The following is a 20,735-nucleotide window of genomic DNA, read 5'->3' on the forward strand; positions in this document are numbered from 1 at the left end:
TCTGGTAATAATCGCTGGAACCTGCCCTCCCTCTGGCTTGCTGGTGGCGCCTTGCCCCCAGCTCACTCTCACTCACAGGGCCCCACAGCCTTCTGTCCACGAAGCTCATGTTCTTGGACTCACAGCTGTTCCTGGCTGGCTCAGGGCTTGCCTCTTCTGGGAAGGCTTCCCGAGGGCTCACGCCTCCACTCTGGGCAGGACTCAGCTCGAGACCTCGATGCTATCTCGTTGCCCTTCTCTCCCTTTGACCTCAGTGTTGCAGGACTCCGTGGTTCTCCTTCCACTTCTGTGATTCAACTTCCTGTCTCTTCCTCCTCTTCTAAGTTCAATTCTCCCCTTCTCTCCTTCCTTCCTTTCAATTGTTTCTCTTTCCTTTCCCTTTTCTTCTCCTTCCTTTTCTTTCTTTTACATGCCTTTCTACCCTGCCTATTCCTGCCTCTGCCTTTGCTCTTGAGGTTCTTCTACCTGATGTACCTCCCCTCCCCCTTACCTGTCCACCAGGGACCAATTCAGGTCCTTAGGCCTTGGTCCTGCCTTTCCTGAGGCCCACAGGTCTGACTGCACCCTTCAACAGCCCACAGCTCTTCACCATCTAGCCAGCCCCACTAGCTCAAGCATTTGGATCATTCTCAAGTTACCTGCCATTCATTTAAACATGTACTATGCATCCTCCAGGTGCAAGGCCTGCCTCTTCCATTGTCTGGACAACTCCTACTCATGCTTCTAAGCTCACCCAGACAATATCTCCTCCTGCCGTGATGACTTTTCCCACAGCTGGGCAGGTGTCCTTTGTGCTCCCCTGACCCCTGCAAATGGGAAGTGTGGCTAACACATACGTGATGGATGCTGGCAGTGCCCTGCATCCATCTGTACATCCACCTTGTACTCACCATTCCCATGTACTCAGCAGGCTTCTGTGTCCCATGTGCTAGGGAGTTAGCATCTCCCTCCCCAGGGAGCAGTCCCCAGGCAGTGAGGAAGGGGATTTGGGGATTATATTTCCCAGCTTCCTTGTCCCTCAGTGGGGTAACTGGGAGACATGATCCCCCCACCCCAGGCTTCCAAAGTTCTGTAGTGAGATGGAGCCCCGATTGCTCAGAGCAGTTACCTGCTCATTACCCCTCTCCGCAACGGTTTTCTTTCTTTGCTTATTTTACTTCCTTACTGGTGCTTCTTGGAGCCACTTCCAAACAGACTACTTGCAGTCAAGTCCTGTCCCATGATCTGTTTCTGGGGAAATCAAACAAAGAAGGCAAATCATATAGAACTTAGTCCATGACAGGTACTTTCAGAGTTCTGGATTTTCATGAGCTCATTTCATCGACACAACAGCCTCCCTCATGAGGCAGAGATGCAAATATCATAACTATTCATGTATGAGGAAACTGAGGCATAGGGTGTTTAAATAGAGTGGACAACTGTCCCACTGCTCTGGGGACTGAGGGGTTTCCTTGGATGTGGGACTTTCCCAGGTCAGTGTCCGGAAAACTGGGGCCAGTTGGTCACCCGAAGGTGAAGTGACTTGCCCGAGGTCAATAGGAGTGAGTGGGGGGATGAGACTGCACGTGCTCTGGGCCACCTGCCCAGCACCAGCCACGTGCTTCCCCGCCAGATGGCAGGGGTCACGTTTTGCACATTTCTGTGTCTCTACATTTTGAGGAGATGTTTGCTGATGACTGAGCCAGATGTTGGGGATGAGAAGGAAACAAGCGAGACGCAGGCCTGCACTCAGGGAGCCATGAGTCAGATGGGGGAGACATGATTTTTCCCGTCACAGAGCACAGAGTCTGGTGAAGGAGTTTCCTGTTGGGGACAGGTCTGCCCTTCCTCCCTGACCCTTCTGCAGGGCTCAGAACAAGGTTTAGGGGAGACTTTTCCCCTTCTTTCAATCTGCTGTCACCAGCCAGGCAGAGGCAAAGGCAAGCGAGAGTGGCAGGGTCTGCCTGGCACCTGGTCTGGGTCTCCACTCTTGATGTCACTCAGAGCAAGAGCTGGAACCTCTCCCAGATCAGGTGGCTGGATTGGCTCCACAGCTTTAATTCTGCGCTTTGAGCCCCAACCCCAGTCGGGCTGCATTGTCAGGGAGAGGGTAGAAGACTGAGGGACTGAGTCCTTGCAGGGAGCAGATGGCACTTTCCAGGGGTTCACTGCAGAGACTATAACAAAGGGCCCAGACACAGAGTGTGGGCAAGTCTAAGCCATGAAGTGACTCCTGGAGACTAGCAACAGTGGGGAGTCGTTGCCGCCCCTTGCCTGAGGACAAGGGAGGGCTCTTGCTACAACCTAGCCAATGCTGCTACCCAGGGAAGGGGACCACAAGGATAGGTTCTGTGCCCTCGGCAAGGAAGGAGGCCACTGCCTGAGCCAGGACCAGCAGGGAAAGGGGACAAACACCCTGGCTTCTCTCCAAGCCTGTGGTCCTACCACCTCCTCCCCTCTCAGGCCCAGTCACATTAGAAATGAAAGACTGAAAGAGCCTGGGGGACTCAGTCGGTGGGGGTCAGCCCTGCCCCCACTCGGCGGGTTCGGGGGTTCAGAGAGTGGATGGAGAGAGGGAGCAGAGAGAGATTAATAACCAGAGTAAGGCTGAAGGCTCACACCCACCCTCTGTCCCCTCCCCCCAGGGCAGTGACCTGGCCCCAGAGGCCCTGCCAGTGGGTGAGTGGGAAATTGCTCCTCCAAGACACACACTACCCCTCTCACTCTACAGGCCGTCTCCTGGCCTCCCAGAGCACTGGCAAGTTTATTCCTTCCATCCCCACCTCATTTCCTGCCCCTCCCAGGACCACTGGAGGCCAAAAAGCAGGCATGCCCAGGAGGTCTTCTCAGAGGCAGAGGTGCACAAAGGCTCCAGGAACTGCCCGATGAAAGAGGATGGGGGTGGGGGGAGAGCTTCAGTCCAAGAAGAAGGGAAAGAGGGGGGAACAAATATTTCAGAGCCCTATTTTGTACCCTATTTTGCAGCACGGCTGCTTTTTCATCCATTACTCACTTCCCCAGATTCATCCAAATATTCCTGAGATTGACATCAGGATTTCCAATTTTGGGATGGACACATGAGGCTCAGAGAGGTTTTGTGGCTTCTCAAGTGTTACACAGCAAGCAAGCAATAGAGTCAGTTATAGAGTCACATCTGCCTAAGTCCAGGAAAGAATAAATGAGGTAGAAGTTGGTCTGAAAAGATGTGGAAAAGCTGGAATGTGGGCAAAGGCTGAAAAGCAGCCCAACCTCAGGGCCAGGCAGGGGCAGGGAGCTCAGCCAGAGGCTGGTGGGAGGAGTCTGCATGGTTTTGCTTTTGCACTTTGGGAGAAAGAGCTGGTGGGGTGGGGAGCGTCCCTGGCTCCCCACAGGGCCATAAGTGGGGTGGGGGACACCCAGCTCGGTCACCGGGTTGCCGTTTCTGCCTCCAGGCATTGGTCTCTCGTGGGTCCTTGAGGGGTGGGGAGAGGCTTTGTGATTCGAGTGGAGAGGGCCTGAGAATCTTGAGCAAAGACCCTAGAGAGAGGCTGAGAAGCCCTTGGAGGAGGAAGACTGCTATCGTCTTGGCCCCAAGAAATAATTTTAACTGGAGATGAGTTTTGGCCAGCAAAGAAGGCTAAGAGATAGAGGCTCCAGCACTGTGTCCTTGGGGGGAAGAGAGAGGTCACTGGGGTCAGGGCAAGGACTAGTACTGTATGTTTATGGGGGTGGGGGTGGGAGGCCCAGGGACCAGCAGTCAGGGTGGTTTGGGGAGGGCTAAAGGGAGGGGTGTGGCTTTAGGGCAGTGCTCTCTGGGCCTGGGGCCCTGGGTGGGGACATGGTGAGGTAAGAGCCCAGGGGGATTGGGGATGGGGGAGTCTTAGCATAGTCGTTACCCCAGACTGAGGAGTCCTCTGGCCTGGTTCCTAATGTAAGGGGTCACCCCACCCCCAACCAGGCCTTCAGGATTGGAGGAACCATGAGGGAGGGGCCTGGGGAACTCTGCGTGTGCGCGCGTGTGCGTGTATGTGTGTGTGTGTGTGTGTGTCCGTCCAAAAGCTTCAGGCAGCCCCAGGAGATGGGTGGGGCTGGGAACTGCCCTCCCTGAAATGTGGTCAATTAGAGTAATCCAGACAACAGCTGAGGGAGTAGTAGTAAAATTCAGACTCCCTGAAGCCAGCCTCTTCTTTCACAGGTGATGAGGCACAGAAAGGGAGGTGGCTGGTCAACACCGCACAGGCTTAGAGGGAGGGTCTCCCTGCCCCAGGCTGGGCACTGGTCTTGCCGCCAGAGGGCTGGCAGCAACCCTCGTGATGACGCTCAGGGACAGGTGACTGACTATCTTTGGTCCTAACATCCACCAAAAATCTAATTTCCCTTGTCTTAAAACAGCATAAAAATAATAGCTCCTTTCTCACAGAGATGGTGGGAGAAGTAAACGACCTAGTGTAAGTGAAGAGCTTAGAACAGTGCTTGACACACAATAAGCACCCAATAAATGTTAGAAACGACGATAATGATGATGATAAAGGATGCCACTGTTTTAAGGGGGACCAAAATAGGACATGAGTCTGATTTTGCCCTGGCTGTATTGAAGCCACGGAGCTGGGCAGCCTGTCCGGCAGGGAAGGCCGCTGGCGTGTGGGCCTGCCTGTGTCTCGGTGGCACGGGAGCAGCGGTGGCCCGGCGTCTGCAAACTCAGCCTGCACTTCCTAGTCTCTGCCAGGAGGTTCCCCTGTGACTTGTGCTTGTCCAGAGCCTCCATCCTGTCCTGCGTCACTGCTTGCTCAGCCCAGTCTGCCTGGCCGGCCCAAGCCCCAAGAGGGGTCAGCTGACACACTGCCTGCCACATCACATCGTCTGCCTCCTGTCTTGCCCCTTGGGTCTGCTGTGAGTCGCCAAAATGCGCACTATGCTTTTTCTGGGCTGGTGCACACTTCTCTGGTACTTTCCATGCTGGTCCATTTAGTCTGGGAGAGCAGCCTTACTCTTATCTCCCTTTTGGAGAGGAGAAAACTGATGCGGAGACCTTAAGTGATTTGTGCAGGTCACAGAGATGGTGAACCAGGCAGGCTGGCTGCCAACTTCACACCCTTCACAGCCATACTCTACTGCTCCAAGGAGACCCCTTTTCTTCCTCCTAAGGCTTGGTGGCCTGACCAAAGCTGTGGGAATGAATGAATGACTTTGTTGATGGCTGGCATTCTGGAGGACTGCCTTTTCAGACTACCCCTCTCAGGTCATCATCACCTCCCCTCTCTCTCCCTCTTGCCTATGAGGAAAAGCTCTCACTGCTCATTTTACTCCACGATTTCTGTCCAGTGGCCTCATTGTATTTTCTGGTGACTTTCCCAGACTCAGACCTCTCCACGTGACTCCAAACGTGGTTTCTTGCACCTCTCTCTACAACCCCTCACTCTTCAGTATTTGTAAGGCAGTTCCTGTGACTCTTCTCATTGGCTGTGGAGCTGACATCTGTAAAGAAGTGGCCAATCAGAAGCTTTCCTCTGTTCCACCCCCAGCACCACAGTTTGCTTACCTCTGAACATGAGTGAGGGCGTGCATGGGGTGGAGGGTTTGATGGGGGACAAGGACTCTCTCTAGAGAGGCCAGGCATGAGAAAGTGTTCAAGGTGAGTTGAGACCACAAAAGCCAACTCAGTGCTCTGACCTCTCTCTCAGTTTTGAATTGCTAGGTCCTCATTCTGGAGTGTAAGTACAAAGGATGCCATGTCCATACCTCCAGCAATCTCTTATTCACCTCCGTTTACCTCTGCTCAGGCTATGGGCCTTGGGAAGTGGGCACGGGCCTTGTTTACTCACTGGTGTTTGCCCCTGGGTCTGGCCTTGGTCCCACTTAGGCCCGGGCCAGATGGTGCAAGCTGGATGATGTAACAGCTCTTCCTTTTTCTTTGGCCAAAAGGCTGCTCCTGGCCCAGTTTCAGAGGGCCCTGATGCTAAGGGGTTTGTCCACAAGGAGGTGCCACATGAGTCCCCAGGGTCCCTGTGATGCTGTCTGTAGGATGGTGCACGTGAGCAGAGACACAGATATCCACTGGGGCCAAGAATCTAGCTGCCCCAGGTGACCCTCAGGTGTTGGCTGATACTATCAGGGGCTCCTGGCTGGGCTTGGGTACCCAGGTATGGTGGGGACCTTCCCTGGGTATGTAGCAACCCTGAGCGAGAGATAGAAATGCTCAGGGTGAGATGTTCTGCAAACCCTACCTGGCTTTGCAAACTGTGGCTGGAGCTTCCATATGCAGTGGAGCAGGAGGAGGCAGGAGGAACCCACTGGCCCGCCCCTGGCTTTTCTGTGGTGTGAGTGAACGACAGAGCATGGAATCAGCATCCAAACTGTGACCAACGGTCTGCTAGCTGTAGTAGCAGTGCAAGTTCTCACAAGGCTTTAGTGGGTTTACCTGAGGCTCTCTGATAGTGTGGGTGGGGGGCACACTCCAGCCTTCAATCCGTTCCCTCCACCGGTCCTGGGAAAACTCACCTGGGGAGGAAGTGGTTTCTCTGTGTGTGCCTTTGTCTCCAGATATGTGTACGTCAATTAGAATTAGTTTTAGTTGTGTCAGAAAAACCCAAATAATAGTGTTTTAAATAAGATTGACATTTATTTCTCTCTCACATAAGTGATGTCTGGCAGTATTTAGTCCAGGTTTGTTATGGTGTCTCTGTAACCATTAGGAATCCGAGCTCTTCCTATTTTATTGTGCCACCCATAACAAATATGACCTCTACCTCATGGTGCAATATGGCTGCTGGAGCTCCAGCCACCATAACAGCATTGGAGTCAGCTCAAAATAAAGGGAATAGGGAAGAAAAGCACACACTGCCCCGAACTGAAAAACACATCCATATGTCACACAGGATACTTCTTTATGTATCCTTTTGGGCAGAATCTAATCATATAGCTGCCCTTAGCCTCACGAGAAGACAAAAAAAAATGTAGTCTTTAGTCTGGGTGGTCATGTGCAGGATTAAAATAAGGAGTCTTGTTACTGAGAAAGAAGGTGGAACAAATACTGGAGTGGAACTAGCTGTCCTTTCCGCAGCACGAGACCTGAGTAGAGGGTTCCGGATGCTGCGTGGTTTCCACAGGCCTCTCTGGATAGCAGCCTGGTCGTGGGGAGTGGGGCTCTGCCTCTTCATCGGGGCCCTGCCTCCAGCCTCGGGGCCTGAAGTCCCCCTTGCAGCTGTGGTGATAGCAGGAACACGACTTTCCTGGGGTCTCCATCAGGGCGAGGATCAGTTTGATGATCAAGGCCAGCCATGCCATCCCGAAGAGGATCCACAGGGACACTGTGTTCTTGTACCACAGTGGGTATCTCCGAGAGGGGTCCATCCCTATGCGGGAGGCAAGGTCAGAGGATGAAGTCCTGGGAAAGTCAGGGCCGTGGTTCCAAAACAGAAATGGACAGACATGGTGTGACACTATGAGCAGAATACAGGAAGTCCATGTTGGTCTGAGACTGCTGGCCTGGTGGTCAGGTCCGTAAGACTCCAAGAAGCCTCCCTGGATTGCTACCCTGGGTTTGGAAGCTACATTTCCTCTTTGTTTAAGGTACTCTGTGTTCTAAAGTGGGGTTCCAGGACCAGCAGTGTCAGCACCACCTCAGAGTTTGTTAGAAATGCACATGATTGGGCCTCACTCCAGACCCACTGCATCAGAAGCCCTGGGTGTGGGCCCAGCAAGCTGTTCTGACACCTGCTCTCCTTTTTGCCTCTCTCTGCGTGTGGCTTTCCTCATGTCTGAAGGGAGGCAGTATGCTAGGAGCCTCGGGAAGAACAGAACAGACGGTGCTGCTGCAGTTTGTACCTGCCTCAGTTCTCACTGTCTGCGTGCCCTTCATCTGTCTGACTGTCCCTCACCTGTGGAAAGGAGAAAATAATTTCTTATCCTTGGTTTTTATGATTAAGCCCTAAATTCTTATCCCAGGGGTCCTATTTACTTCTCCAGCCTCAACTTACACACTTCTCCTTTTGTGTGTTGGGCTCCAGTTACTCTGGTCTTTTCCCTTTGCTTCATCTATCACCTTTCCTACCCCAGGGCCTTTGCACTTGCTGTCCCCTAAGCTCAGGATGCTCTTCATTTCTAATTCCTCTTGGCCTGCTATCTCCCTCTCATCCTTTAGATGTCAGTTCAGACGTCACTCCCCAGAGACTAGACTGGGACCCTCTGTTAAAAGCTCTCACAGTGCATGCGCTTTTGCTGGGTGAGTGGGCCTCAGCTTCCTCATCTGTAAGATGGAGGTAATGAGGGTGTCCTCCTTCTAAGACTGTTGTGACTATCCTAGGGTTCACGATCCGAAGTGCTCAGTGTGGTGCCTGCAACACAGCATGGTGTGCTGTTTGCTGTATAGGTGGGCGATTGTTGCACTCACCATTGGTCCCCACACTGGTGCCCCCAACACAGTCAGGACTGGCTGAGTAACAGCTGAGGGAGGGAGCGAAGGGGGTGCTGTGAGGCTCAGATAATCATGCCGAGGGCCTGCTCGTAACTGAGTTCTCCCTGTCTGTTTCCCAGGGGCCGTCTGGCTGCCCTCGTTAGCCCAGGGTCGTTCAGAGGAAGATCTGTCCTCCTACTTCCTTGGCATCCTTTTCTCTCTTCGCTCCCTGTACCAGCCCTCTGTCCGCCCCCCGCCCTGTCCCACTGGCCCCAAGACAACCTCGCTGTCCTGTCCTCCCACGGCCAGGCCCCTCGCCTGGGTCCCAGCTCATGGAGGAGCCCGCAGCCTGGGACTGATCTCCCTGCCTGCAGGAGCCGGTATTGGATTAGGCTGATTGGGTTACAGGGCCACGATTCCGCTGGCAGTCCCAAATGCGATCAGCACTGTGTCAGCTCACTGGCCCGCCACCCACTAGCTCAGCTTGCTCCTGGCAACGGAGGGGAGAAGGTGTTCCTCTCCACGTTCATTTTATTTTTTTAGCTGAAATCACAGGTGGCAGGAGACTTGGCAGCTGGCAAAGCGCTCAATTGAGTTGCAAATGCAATTGTGGGGGCGATGGGTCCAGGGAGGAGCGGGCGGCTGGGACCTGGGGTCTGGTCCTGCCACTGCCTTTGGGCAAAGAGGAGCAGCTGTCTGTTGGGACACCACCCCTGGGGCTGCTGACTCAGGGACGATGGACACCCACAGTCCAGTGGTGGACCTTGGCATTACCGTCCAAGAAAGGGGTTTGACCCTGTCCCTGGAGGACAGGGAAGGCTGAGAGACATGGAGACTGGGGTTTGTCCCCTCCCAGCTGTGGGGGACTCTGGAACACATGCATAGGAGGAGCCCCAACTTAGGGGTCTCTCCTAAACCTGCCCTAGGCTTGTCTGCTCTGTGACCTTAATGAACTTTCCCCCCCCCCTCAGGGCCTCATTATCTCCTTGTACATGAGGCAGTCAAGGGCTCTCAGTGTGGTCACTCGCCACTGAAATGGCTGCAGGAGGAATCAGAGTGAGCAGCAAACCTCTGAAGAGGTAGCAGAGGGGGTAGCCCTGCCTGCTGCCCCTCTGGACTTTTAAAGGGCCCTTGTGGGTTTGGGCCAGGCTGCCTGCGTCAGGGTGTTTGGTGGAAGGGGGCTCTGGGAGGTCTGTGCCCCATACCCCTGCCTGGCCACTCCCCAAGCGTGGTTCACAGGGTAGCAGAGGCCCTGTTCAGCCCTGCCCTCCCTCGATGTCAGCAGAGGCCTTTCCTCCCATGGTGCCCCAGGGTGCCCATGTCTGCAGGGGGCCGCCCCTCCTCCCCTGCCCTGCCTCAGGGGCTGTGGGGCCTCACACACCCTCACAGAGATTCCCCTCAACTCCACCTAGGTTTTCCCTGTGAGCCCTGGTGGTCGTGGCTCCGAGAGCTCCTAGCTGGGGTCCTGTTTCCACGTTTTTGCTCTCCCCCTGCACTGGGCTCTCTCAGAGAACCAGGCCTTCTGGGTTTAGGACGATCACTGGGGACAAATCCTGAGTTTCGTGCTCTGAACCCTGGGGTGGGGAGGGGGGTGAAGGGTGCTGCAGGACCCACTGGTCAGAAGAGTATTTCCGGAAGGCCCAAGTGCGTCGTGGGAGGAAGGGGGCTCAGAGTGGAGAGGGAGGCAGGACCTGGTCACACAGAAATTCCCACAGGCCTTGTCATGGATTTTGTACTCTGTCCTTAGACTCTGGGAAAAACGGAAGGTTCTCAGAGGAGCTGGGCAGGTGACTTGACAGCACTTGTCATTTTCAGAGGTTGTAAGAGCCAAGGGGGGGCAAGATAGAGCCTGTACCCACCCACGGTGCCATCCTCATTGTCCTCTGTGTCAATGCGACACAGCCAGCCAGAGGCAGCTGCCCCGCCTGGACTAGGGAAATTGCAGGGGGAACAGGGGGGAGAGTTCAGACCCCAGAATCATTCTGTGAGCTTCGAGGGGCAGACGGAGCCCTTGGCGCTGCTGGCCTCAGCTCTCCTAAGACATGCCTCTCCGCCCTGAGGGGAGCAGGGGAAACATGACCCAGTTGGAGGAAGACTTCCCCAGGATTTCCTTCCAGAGTGAGCCTCCCTCCCAGGAAGTAAGACGCCAGGAAGGGGTAGCATAAGGCACCTGACACCAGACCCTTCTTCCTGGAGAAGGAGAGGTTCAGAGGAGGGGACCTTGCACACAGGCTAGAAGGCACTGAGGATGTCCTAGTCGTCGTCTGGCCCAGGCCCCTCAGATTACAGACAGGATCACTGCGTGAGGCCCGGAGAGAGCGTTTGTGAGTTGGTCTGGAGACAGTATGAGTTTTGGAATCAAAGAGGAGAGAGTTAATATCTCACTAGCTGTGCGATCTCAAGCAAATAGCTTGGCCTCTCTGAGCTTCAGCTTTCTCCTTAGTAAAATGGGGTGACACCCATGACTCTAGGTTTCCTGATGAGCTAGCTCTGTGTTACTTTGGTAAAACCACATACCCATATTCCAGGCTGGTTCTGTCTCCAAAGGAGTAAAGATGGGCAGGGCTGCCTCCCTAGTTTAAGGCCAGGGGTCCAAACAAAGGCACAGGGCTCCCTGAGCCCACTGTGGTGGTGGTGCCAGTGGCCACTGCTCATACAGTGGACCTTGAGGCGCTGAGGCTGAGCTGGTGGGTCCAGCCAGCCCTCCCTCCCACCGCTACAGAATGTCCTCTACTGCCACCTGCTGGGCATGTGCCTCAGCTTTATTATGCAAGGATTTCTAAGGCCCTACTTTTCCCCACGTTGAGTTAAATCACAGATTAAACCCCACCTTTGGCCCTCGGGGTCATGCAGCTCATTCATCCTGGCACTCAGAGTGCAGTTGCCAATTGCTTTCCAGTGGGGCTGTAGGGTGGTTTCCTTAGTCTCCCGGGCTCTCCAGCCTGATCCTTGTGGGCCCAGCCCAGGGGCAGTGGGAAGCTTGGTGTCTAATGGGGCAGAGTGAAGTGGGGAGGAGAGACCCTGGGACAAGGACAGACCGGGGAGGGGGTCAGGGACTCCCCTTATCTGGTGAGCTCCAAGAATGAAAGTTGACCTGTGGACATGCGGGGCCCTCCCAGTGCTTGTCGAGATGGCCAGGAGTTCAACTTACAGCCTGAAGCTCTGCTTCAAACTCCAGTTGTCATTTTTGCTGGGCAACCTTAGCCTGATCACGCGACAAAGGTGGGCTGACCCTGTCTCCTGGTCTTTGGGCATCAGGCCCCCACTGGGCCTGGAATGAAGCAGGTGCCCCGAGGACATGGCCAAGGGGCAGATGAGTGGAGGGCAAGGCCGCTGAATCCCCAGCCACCCCTCCCGCTCGCCGCTGCTGGGGGCTCTCACCAATCACGTAGTCTCCGAAGCCCACGGTGCTGAGGGTGATGAAGGCGAAGTAGAAGCCCTCCACGTAGTTCCAGCCCTCCATGTGGGAGAAGAGCAGCGGGGGCAGCAGCAGGAAGAGCAGGAGGCCCGAGAGGAGGGCGCCGGAGCCTGCCAGCCAGCGGGCCTTGGCTGGGTCCTGGGGGTGCACACAGCGCTCAGCCCCCCTGTGGCCTCCGTCAGTGCAGGGGCAGGGAGCGGGCAGCCTGGGGTCTCTGGGCTCCCTGGGGCCTCTCCACCTGTCTGTGTTCTCCGGGTTCCCAGCCAAGGCCTTGGTGCCCTGTGCCCTAACTACCAGATCCCACCACGTCTCCTCCAGTGATGCTCTTTTATTACTAAAAACCCCCTTCTGGGCAGTGACCCGCCCCCCCCACCCCCCCACCCCCACAATCCCCCCAGGTCCACACCAGTAACTCTGATTCCTAGAAACAGACCTCCTGTCCCTGGATTGACCCTCGGGCCCCGACTCCCACCACAGCTGTCTCTTCCCACCAGACACTCTCCCAGGGGCACAGTGACTGCCCTCACCATCAGCGGCACAACTCCCAGCAGTGCCCCCTCATTCCACAAGTGCCCCTCCCCTCCCTGACCCTTGCCCCTCACCTGCCAGGTGCCGCCCAGCCTGCGGGCACAGCGGTGCACCCCCTGCTCCATGAGGTGCCCCAGGTGATTGAGCACCACGAGGTTGAGCGGGATTCCCACCAGAGCAAAGAAGATGCAGAAGAGGCGGGCGGCCATCGTGTGGGGGCTCAGGTTGCCGTAGCCTGAGGGGAGATACGGGCACTCCGGAGGATCTTTCTTCACTGGGGGTCCCCATTCCTAACCCACTTCTGATGTGGCAGAAGTCTTCCTGTCCTGTGCAGGCACTGTGCAGGGGGCCAGTACGTCCATTCCCTCTTCCCAGGTGGGGTTGATGCCCCATGTTTTGCCGACTGGAAAACATGCTCTAGGAGCCTCAGCAGTGTGTGTGAGCTCCAACCCACGAAGTGTGAGAGTCCTGTCTTTCCTCTCTTCACTTCCTGCCTCTCTGGTGGGTGGAGGAATGTGGGACAGGGGCACGGGAGGCTTTGGAACCCGCTGCCCCTGCCCCTCTGGGATTCAAGCTGCTGTGCCCAGGTGGCTCCCAGCACCAAAGGCAAGCTGCTCCTGCCTGATGGACTCCTCTAGCCAGTCGTCTTGCTGGGGGCGTCCCATCGCCTGGCCAGGCCTTTCTCAGAGCGTCACTGCCGTCTGCGGCTCGTCCCCATCCAGGCCCCTGCCTCCCCTCTCTCCAGTCACAGGTATCAGACCTGCTTTGCAGCTGAGGCTCTCACCATCTCTCCTGCTCCTACTCTGTGCTTCAAAGGTGCCCCCTCCACACACATCTCTTACACACCTGATTCGGTCTTGATAATCTGATTTCCAGAGGGTTCTAACACACCTGGGATCCTTTCCAAACCCCTCCGGAGTGGGGGTCAGAGGATGGACCATCAGGTAACCTGGGGGAGGTGGAGGTTGGGCTTCTGTCATGAATATAAAGGAGTGGGGGGAGGAGTCTATCAGTCTGGACATTCCTTCTTCTTTCATTCCCCTCCACCCCTGTCTCCCCACTTCTTGGTCACCATTGTCTTGTCTTTCTAAAATGTGAAACTGATTCTATCATCCCCCAAGTTATTATCCTTTATGGTCCATCATGTCTGCTGTGGGAAGTCCAAACTTTCACCCAGCCCATCACTGGTCCAGTTCTGGGTACACTCCTGCCCTGCTGAACCTCCAGATGCCCTCATAGCTCCGTGCCTTTGAACATGACACTCCCCCTACCAAAAGCGTGCTTCCTTTCCCTCTTTGCCCACCTGCAAATGGCCCAGCAAGTCAAATCCTGGCCCCCTGGTGGAGGAGTGGCTCCGCCAACACCCTGCTTGACTTAGAGGGTAACCTACTCCTTGTATGAGAATGATTCGTTTCCATGCCTGCCACTCCTGAGGGCTGCGAGCCCCTTAAGAGCGGGGGCTGGGCTTTAATCATCTTTATATTCTCAACAACCAGCACAGGACTGACACTCCATAGGAGCTCGCCATACATGTGTTGAATGAGTACAAAATGAGTGAACGAATGAAAAATACAGGAATGAATGTACAAATATTAAATAGACAAACAGAACTCCTGAGGGGTTTGGGGAGGATCCCTTGCACCCTGCCCCACAGTGCTGCCTCAAGTCCCCACCCCTGACTCCACACTGAACTTGCACTGTGTTGAATGAAACTGGTGGTTTACTCGTCTGCCTTACTAAGAGTTCTCAGAGGATACAGTCCCAAGAGAGGCCAAAGTGTGTACTAGTGTAGAGGATGGGTTTGAGAGTGAGAGCCACTTCCGGGGTTTGAATCCCAGCTCTGCCCCTTGCAGGCTGTGGGACCTGGGGCAAGGGGCTTGAACTTTCTGAGCTTCTGCTTCCTCATTTGTAAAATGGGGACCTCACAGTGTGGTACGGGAATGAGAAGAGGCTGTGGAGGTGTCCTGTAGATGAGAATGTGAGCCCTGGAGCATCTATCTATTACACAGAAAGTGCTAAACAACTGTTTGTTGTGGGAATGAATGGATGAATGATCGAACTCCACTGAATCAGCTCTGGTCTGAGGACATCAGAGGCCTCATCCAGAGCCCCCTCTGTTTTTCCCTCTTAGCCTTCACAGGTCCCTCCTTGAAAGGAGGGAAGTCTCTTTGCCGTTGGCATCGGGAAGAGGTAAATGTCTTGGTAAACCTGTCTGCCTGCCTTCTCACCACCTCCTCCTCCTCCAGCTGTGGGTCCCACGGGGTCCTGTCCTCCATCCCTGGGGGTCTTTTCTTTCTAACCGGAGGAATGGCAGCACGCAGATTTTGAATCTGGGAGGTCTCCACAGATGCCTTTGCCTTCCAAAGGCTGACAAAGATGGGTTTTTCTCCTTCCCATCCTTCTCAGTCAGCCCTCAGGTGGGCAGGACTGGTGGACATCGATTCAGTCTGTTGACTGCTCGGTGGCCATGGCCCCAGTGCCACCTAATCCCCCTCTCATTGCAGTGTACCTCCCACCTGTCACCTCTTTTGCAGTCCTAAAACACCTTGCCCTACAAGGTCCTCTGTGGCTGGGCTCCCCTGTACCTTCCCCAAATCAACACTCAGTTCCAACCCTCTCTCCAGCCACCTGGTCCTCCTTATTGCCCCCCAAACATGCCAGCCACGCTGTACTTCAGGCCTTTGCACGTGCTGGTGGAGGGTGCTTTCCCCACTTATCTACTTGGCTTATTCCCTTATTTTGTTTCTGTTTCTGTTTCACTGTTACTATGTCAATGGCCAGCCATCCACAGCAGCCCCCACCTTCCATCACTGTCAAACTCCCTTCCCTGGCTTTATTTCTCTCTAAGCACCTCTTATAACCCAAATATTGTCTATGTATCTGTTAGTTTGTTGTGTGCTCCTACACAGTAGAATGTCATTCCGCCAAGGGCAGGGACTTGCCAGCTCGCTCGCCATTGTATTCCTGGCACCCAGAACTATCTGGCCCACACTAGGTACTCAGTCTTTTCATTAAATGAATGGGTGGATAGATGAGTGAACGGATGAGCAAGTTGTGGGTGGACTTGCAGATGGCGAACACTTTCAGGGCTCAGGCCCGTCCTGCTGCTGGCCCAGGAGTGTCGCATGCCTGTCAGACCCTGTTTCATTCCAGGGCTTCCAAAGCGCAGCCTTTACAGGGTGCCGGTCCTAAGGTACTGGAAACAGCAGCACAGTCCCTCAGCTGGGTTTCAAATCCTAACTCTGCTGCTTACTGGCTATGTGATCTTGGGGAAGCGTGCCACTTCTCTGTGCCTCAGTTTCCTCATCTGTGGCACAAAAATAATAAACCCTGCCCTTGGAGTTTGGAACCTATGGACAAAATGTGGGGTGTGGCAAAGTCCCCCTTTTTCTGCCTTCCTTCCCCTCAGACAGCAGAACAAAGCAGAGAAGAAGGGACAGGGGAATAGACCAGGCTAAGCCCTATAGAGCTGGGAAGAGACATCCTGTGGAATTCTGAATTCAGGGGGCCAAAGTCATAGGCCTGAGGCAGATGGTGTAGTCAGCATGGGGTTCAGAGACCTAAGACCCCTACACATGTGGCCGTGTATCAACATCCTGTCACCCCAGAACTCAATACATGCTGTCGGAATAGGTACTTTTGGAATTCATTAGTGTGTCAGTGTTTGTTGAGTCCCATTGAATGCTGGGCCTTGTACTAGATCCTGCGGGTAGAGAGACGCATAAATATCATCCTGGCCGGTCCTTCCAGGGCACAGGGTCCATGGAGTGTGAGGGGCCTTCCAGAAATGCTTGCCTCAAGTTGGAGCACTGTCCAAGCTCCTGTGCAGCCCTGAGACCTGCTTCCAAGAAGCTGATTTCAAACTAGATCAAAAGTTTGGCTGATTTAAAACTAGATGGAGAGTCCCCTGGGTGCTCCTGCCTGGCTGCTCTCTGGAAGGACAGTGCCTGGGGTGCTGCTTTCCTGGGGAGAGGAGCCTGGCTGGGCAGAACTGGTGGAGGTAACCCCGGACACAGGCAGTGTCAGCCTGCCACCTGGCGGTAGTTCTTGTGTCATGCAGGGCCAGGGCAGGGGGATGCAGCCATTTGACTTATTTCCTGGGTCTAGAGCTGGGGTACCTAAGGCTGCTCTTCACCTTCCCCTCACAAAAGCCCTCCCAAGACAAGTTCCACCTCGGCTTTCCTGAGGGCAGGGCTAGAGAAATGGGGGTGGCAGGGTGGGGAGACCTGGCCCAGGTGTCCTGGGTGTGAGGGAGGAAAGGGGCTTGGAGAGGATGGTGATGGGGTGAGATGGTGCTTTGGGGAGCTGAGGAGCGGTCTCCAGGAATGGCCACTTCTCCCCAAAGGCTGAGAACTGGTCAGGTTGAAAGGCTGTTTTTGGATTTCTCTCCCCTTGTCCTGACCTCCCCACCCTCACCCATGTCCCACCCCCAACGACTGCTGGGCTCAGTGTTGGGTGAGTTTGGCCGAGGAGACCAGGGCACATACAGCACCCAGAGCAACTTTACTCCTGCACGGGGAGACCCTCTACTTCCTGAGAGGTTTGTGGGAGGCAGAATCCCAGGGAGCTGTCCATGGGATTCTGTCTTAACTGGACCTTGCACAGAAACTCCAGAGGACCCTGGTGAAATGCAGAACCTGATACAGCAGACCTGCTGTGAGCCTGAGATTCTGCTCCCAGGTGGTGCCTGCACTGCAGAGACCACCTACCCTCAGAGTCCTGAGGCCCTGGTAACCTCATAACCTCCCGCCGCAAAAGGCACTGGTCCCCTGTCCCTGAGGGGGAGGCCACCCTCCCCAGCCCTGCCCACCTGACCCCATCCTGCTCTTACCAATGGTGGTGATGGTGGACACGGAAAAGAAGAAAGAGCCCATGAGCTCCCAGCGTCCCATGCTGGTGGTGTTGCCTAGGACGATGTCCCCACTTTGGTATGCTTGGACGATGCCCTGGGGGAAGAGGCTGCAGTGACCACCGGGCTCTGTGGTGTGACTGGGCTCCTGCGCCCAAACCCACATGCATGTGCACATGCACACACAGGCACACACAAACTCATGGCTGGTCCTCACAACCACTGAGGCCAGACTGGCCTGGGCCAGGAGGCACTTCCCCTCCAACCTGGGACCCCCCTGGGGCAGGAAACATGGGGGCAGCTCCCTCCCTTCCCTTTCCCCCAGAGCCCAGGTCAGCTAGGACATCTCACTGGCTAGAAGAACACCATATTCTTCTCTGCTCACTCCTGTTCTTGCAACAAGCACTGGACAGGCACGACATGTGGTGTTTTAGGGGACACGAAGATGCAAGAGACATGACCTCAGCCCTCAGTGGGACAAAGACAAACTTAACTCTAATGTGGTGCAGTCAATGCAACTTTAAGGCAGTGCAACTGCGTGATAATAGGCAAGACACTCAGCCTCTCTGTGCCTCAGTTTTCCCATCTGCAAAATGGGAACGCTAACAGCACCTACATCATAGAGCTGTGAGGGCTAAATGAGGTACTAGATGTAAAGACTTAGAACAGTGCCTGGACAGGGTAAATGTTAGTGGTGGTTGTCATCATTATTATTACAAATATAATGCTGGAGGAATACAGAGAGGAAAGGTGTTCATTCTGAAGGGGGTAGGGAAAGAGGCTCCATGGAGGGGATGAGGTCTTAGCCGGGCCTTCCTTGAGGGTCAGACAGGATTCTCCCGGGGGGTAGACGGCAGGCAAGACTGCATCTGGGATCTCAAATAGGGAGACTGAAAGGTCTTTGGGAGCCAGGCTGTGCTTGGTTCTGCCACACCAGGGATAGGGTGACAGGCCTCTTCCGAGGCCACTGAGCAAAGGAGAGGCAAGCTCAGGGTGTGTGCTCTATGGCAGCTGGCAGTGTAGAAGATGTTGGCAGACTGGAAGAGGAAAGACACCTGCAGGGGTGAGTGATGGAGAGGGCCTGGCCTGCATCCTGGCACAGAATGGCCCAGGAAAGACAGAGAGGAGATATTCAGAAGCCCAGCCCTCTGGCCCTGTTTGGTGTGGGTAGTGAGGGAAGAATGTGCGAATGTCAGGCCGGTGGAGGAGGAGGGCTGCCTGGTCTTGACCTTGGGGGAACTACATGGCTGCTAGGAGGTTGCATGCACATGTCTGGACTCAGGGAGGGAGATCTGGGTTGGAGACACCATATCCTTGTTCCTGGGGATGAAACCAGAGGACGGCGTGAATGGCAGGAAGCAGGAGGGGGTTGGAGGGGAAGTGTACAGAGAGGAGAGCCTTGCTGGAAACGCCCACATCCACAGGTGCACACTGAGGCAGTACTCATGGTGGTTCACAGCCCCAGCTTCTTGGCTGGGTAGCTATATATTTGTATTCAACCTCTCTGAGCCTCTGTTTCTTCACCTCTAAAACTGGGGTGGTAACAATGGTACTTATCAGTTAGGTAGGTGAGGATGAAGCAAGTTAATATGCTAGAGACAGTGCTTGACACACAGTAAATGCTACACAGAAGCATTTGGTATTGTTATCATCCCATCATTGTCATTTTCCCTGGGCCCAGGGAAGTTGATCTCCTTTGCAAGGGGAGTGGCACAGAGCCTCCAGGACCACCAGGCAGAGGACTGCAGAAGTTCAGAGGTGGGTAATGGAGGTGCTACATTAGGTCTTTAGTGGAGATGGTCCTTGCCCTCCCCAGCTCCAGGCCCTGCTGAGCCTCAGTCCAAGGGCTCAGGACTCCACCCCAGCCCAGGTGCCCAGGTTGCAGGCCCTGCCCTCTGGGAGGGGATTTCTGGCTAAAGGGCAGCTGTCTGGGCTCCGGGACAAAGCCAGGGTCTGGGATGCCAATGCATCCTCCAAATCGAAGCAGCTCCCAGTCCAGCATCGCTACGCTCAGTTGGAGGACACCTTCAGCCATCCTCCACGCCCAGCCCCAAGAGCCCTCCCTTGCTCTCCTCCCTCCGAACTCCCGGCTGGGTCCCCATTCCCTCAGCAGTCTTCGTCCTCAGGAACCCCTGCATCCTCCGGCCCACCGCTCCCTTCTGCCCTTCCAAGTCTCCACGTCTGGCCCAGTGTCCCAAAACGTGGGGTCAGCTAAAGAGCGCCCCTGCATCCTCCTCTCCTTCTCTCTGACTCGGGTCTGCACACTTGCAGCCCCAGGACCCTGGAACTCGCGCCTGGGTCCCATTCCACTACCATCCGGACAGGCGTGCTCTGAGTCTCCTTCCCCCAAGACGCAGAGGGTCATGCCCGTGTTTTTGCTCACTCTTGGGCACCGCGCAGCACCTGCTGTCGCCCTCGCTCCTAATTTGCATATTTGCATCGGGAGTCTGCCGAAGGGGCCAGGTGCGCCCCTTTGTTCTTCGCCAGCGGTCCGACCCCGACACAGCGCCTCTGGGTCCCAGTTCGACTCCCTCCCTTCCACCTTCCAAGCCAGCCAAGAGGGCCCTGCCCCTGTTCTGACTCGACCGTGTCGGCTCTGGAAGCTCGTGACCCCGGTAAGAGCGCCCCCAGTCGTCCTCATTCCCAAATTCGGTGTTTGCACCAAGAAACCCTCCACTGGGCGGGTCCTGCCCTCTCGTCCCTACAGGGCTCCCAGAGCCGCCTAATGCGGCCCGTTCCTCTCGCTGGAACTTTCCCTGGCTGCCCAGCCCAACCCTCTCTCCCCGACCGCCACACACGCGGCCTTCGCCGTCCCTGTGTCTAGCCCCTCCACCTTTCTTTTGGAGAAGAGCTCCCGGCGTTTTCCTGTCCTGAGCCAGGGCGCGCCCTGTTGCCCTCTGCCCGCCACCCCGTGCTCCCCTGCCCCGGATTTCCCCGCCGCGCCCCGGCCGGCCCCGCTCGTCCCTGACCCGGATCAGCGAGTCCAGCGCCGAGCTGTCGAGACACGTGAAGTTCCGCAGCAGCGCCCACTTTTCGCGCTGGAATTTCGCGCTGGAATCCTTCGCCGCGGGGCTCTCCAGCATCCAGAACACGCCAGTGCCCAGTGCCAGGTACGCCAAGTAGGTGAGTAGCAAGAGCACGATGCCCGGCACCACGCACCCGTTGGCCTTGCCCTCAGGTGCTGCCCGGCCTCTCTGCTTGCACATAGTAGGACAGACAAGGAGGCTGGAACCAGGAGTCATGGACGAAGTGGAAATAGGAGTTCTGCAGTCCCTTCTCTGGCTAATGGCTGCCTGTGCCCAGTTTTCTCAGCAAAAGAGGCGCGTGCTGGACAGCTCTGCCCCACCCTGCACCGGGATCCAATCCCAGGGGCAAAAAGAGGCCCTGAGCTTTGGCATCTGGCCCCGCCTCAAATGTGTACGGAGTGCTCCCTCCCAAGGCCCCCCCCTGGGGAGAGGGGAGGGCTTCTGGGTGACTGCCAGTGCTAAGAAGGAAGTGGTCCAGAGGCCTCAGCTGCCCTGGAGCAAACAGTGGGAGGGACTCCTGGAGACCACACTCAGAGGGAAGAGAAAGCAGAAGCCAAGTTTATT

At 55.6% G+C, this 20,735-nt stretch overlaps 1 protein-coding gene across 1 annotated transcript; it reads right to left on the minus strand.

The window, feature by feature from the left end:
• Positions 1-6,580: 6,580 nt before the first annotated feature.
• Positions 6,581-20,503, minus strand: KCNK17 (potassium two pore domain channel subfamily K member 17). The gene is made up of 5 exons (XM_045843661.1): positions 20,115-20,503; positions 17,128-17,242; positions 12,371-12,531; positions 11,732-11,906; positions 6,581-7,310 (listed from the first exon to the last, which is right to left on the minus strand). The coding sequence occupies exons 1-5, from the start codon at positions 20,385-20,387 to the stop codon at positions 7,000-7,002; spliced, it is 1,035 nt and encodes a 344-aa protein (XP_045699617.1). The 5' UTR covers positions 20,388-20,503; the 3' UTR covers positions 6,581-6,999.
• Between the last annotated feature and the right edge of the window lie 232 nt (positions 20,504-20,735).

Source organism: Phyllostomus hastatus, unplaced genomic scaffold (assembly GCF_019186645.2).
Source record: "Phyllostomus hastatus isolate PE091 unplaced genomic scaffold, TTU_PhHast_1.1 phas_contig_40, whole genome shotgun sequence".
Taxonomy (NCBI): domain Eukaryota; kingdom Metazoa; phylum Chordata; class Mammalia; order Chiroptera; family Phyllostomidae; genus Phyllostomus; species Phyllostomus hastatus.

Coding starts and splice junctions, on each gene's coding strand:
- KCNK17 (XM_045843661.1), bottom strand. CDS start 20,387: ATGACTCCTGGTTCCAGCCTCCTTGTCTGTCCTACTATGTGCAAGCAG. Junction 17,243..20,114: donor CGCTGGACTCGCTGATCCGG/GTCAGGGACGAG, acceptor CTCTTCCCCCAG/GGCATCGTCCAAGCATACCA. Junction 11,907..12,370: donor GGCTGGGCGGCACCTGGCAG/GTGAGGGGCAAG, acceptor GTGCACCCCCAG/GACCCAGCCAAGGCCCGCTG.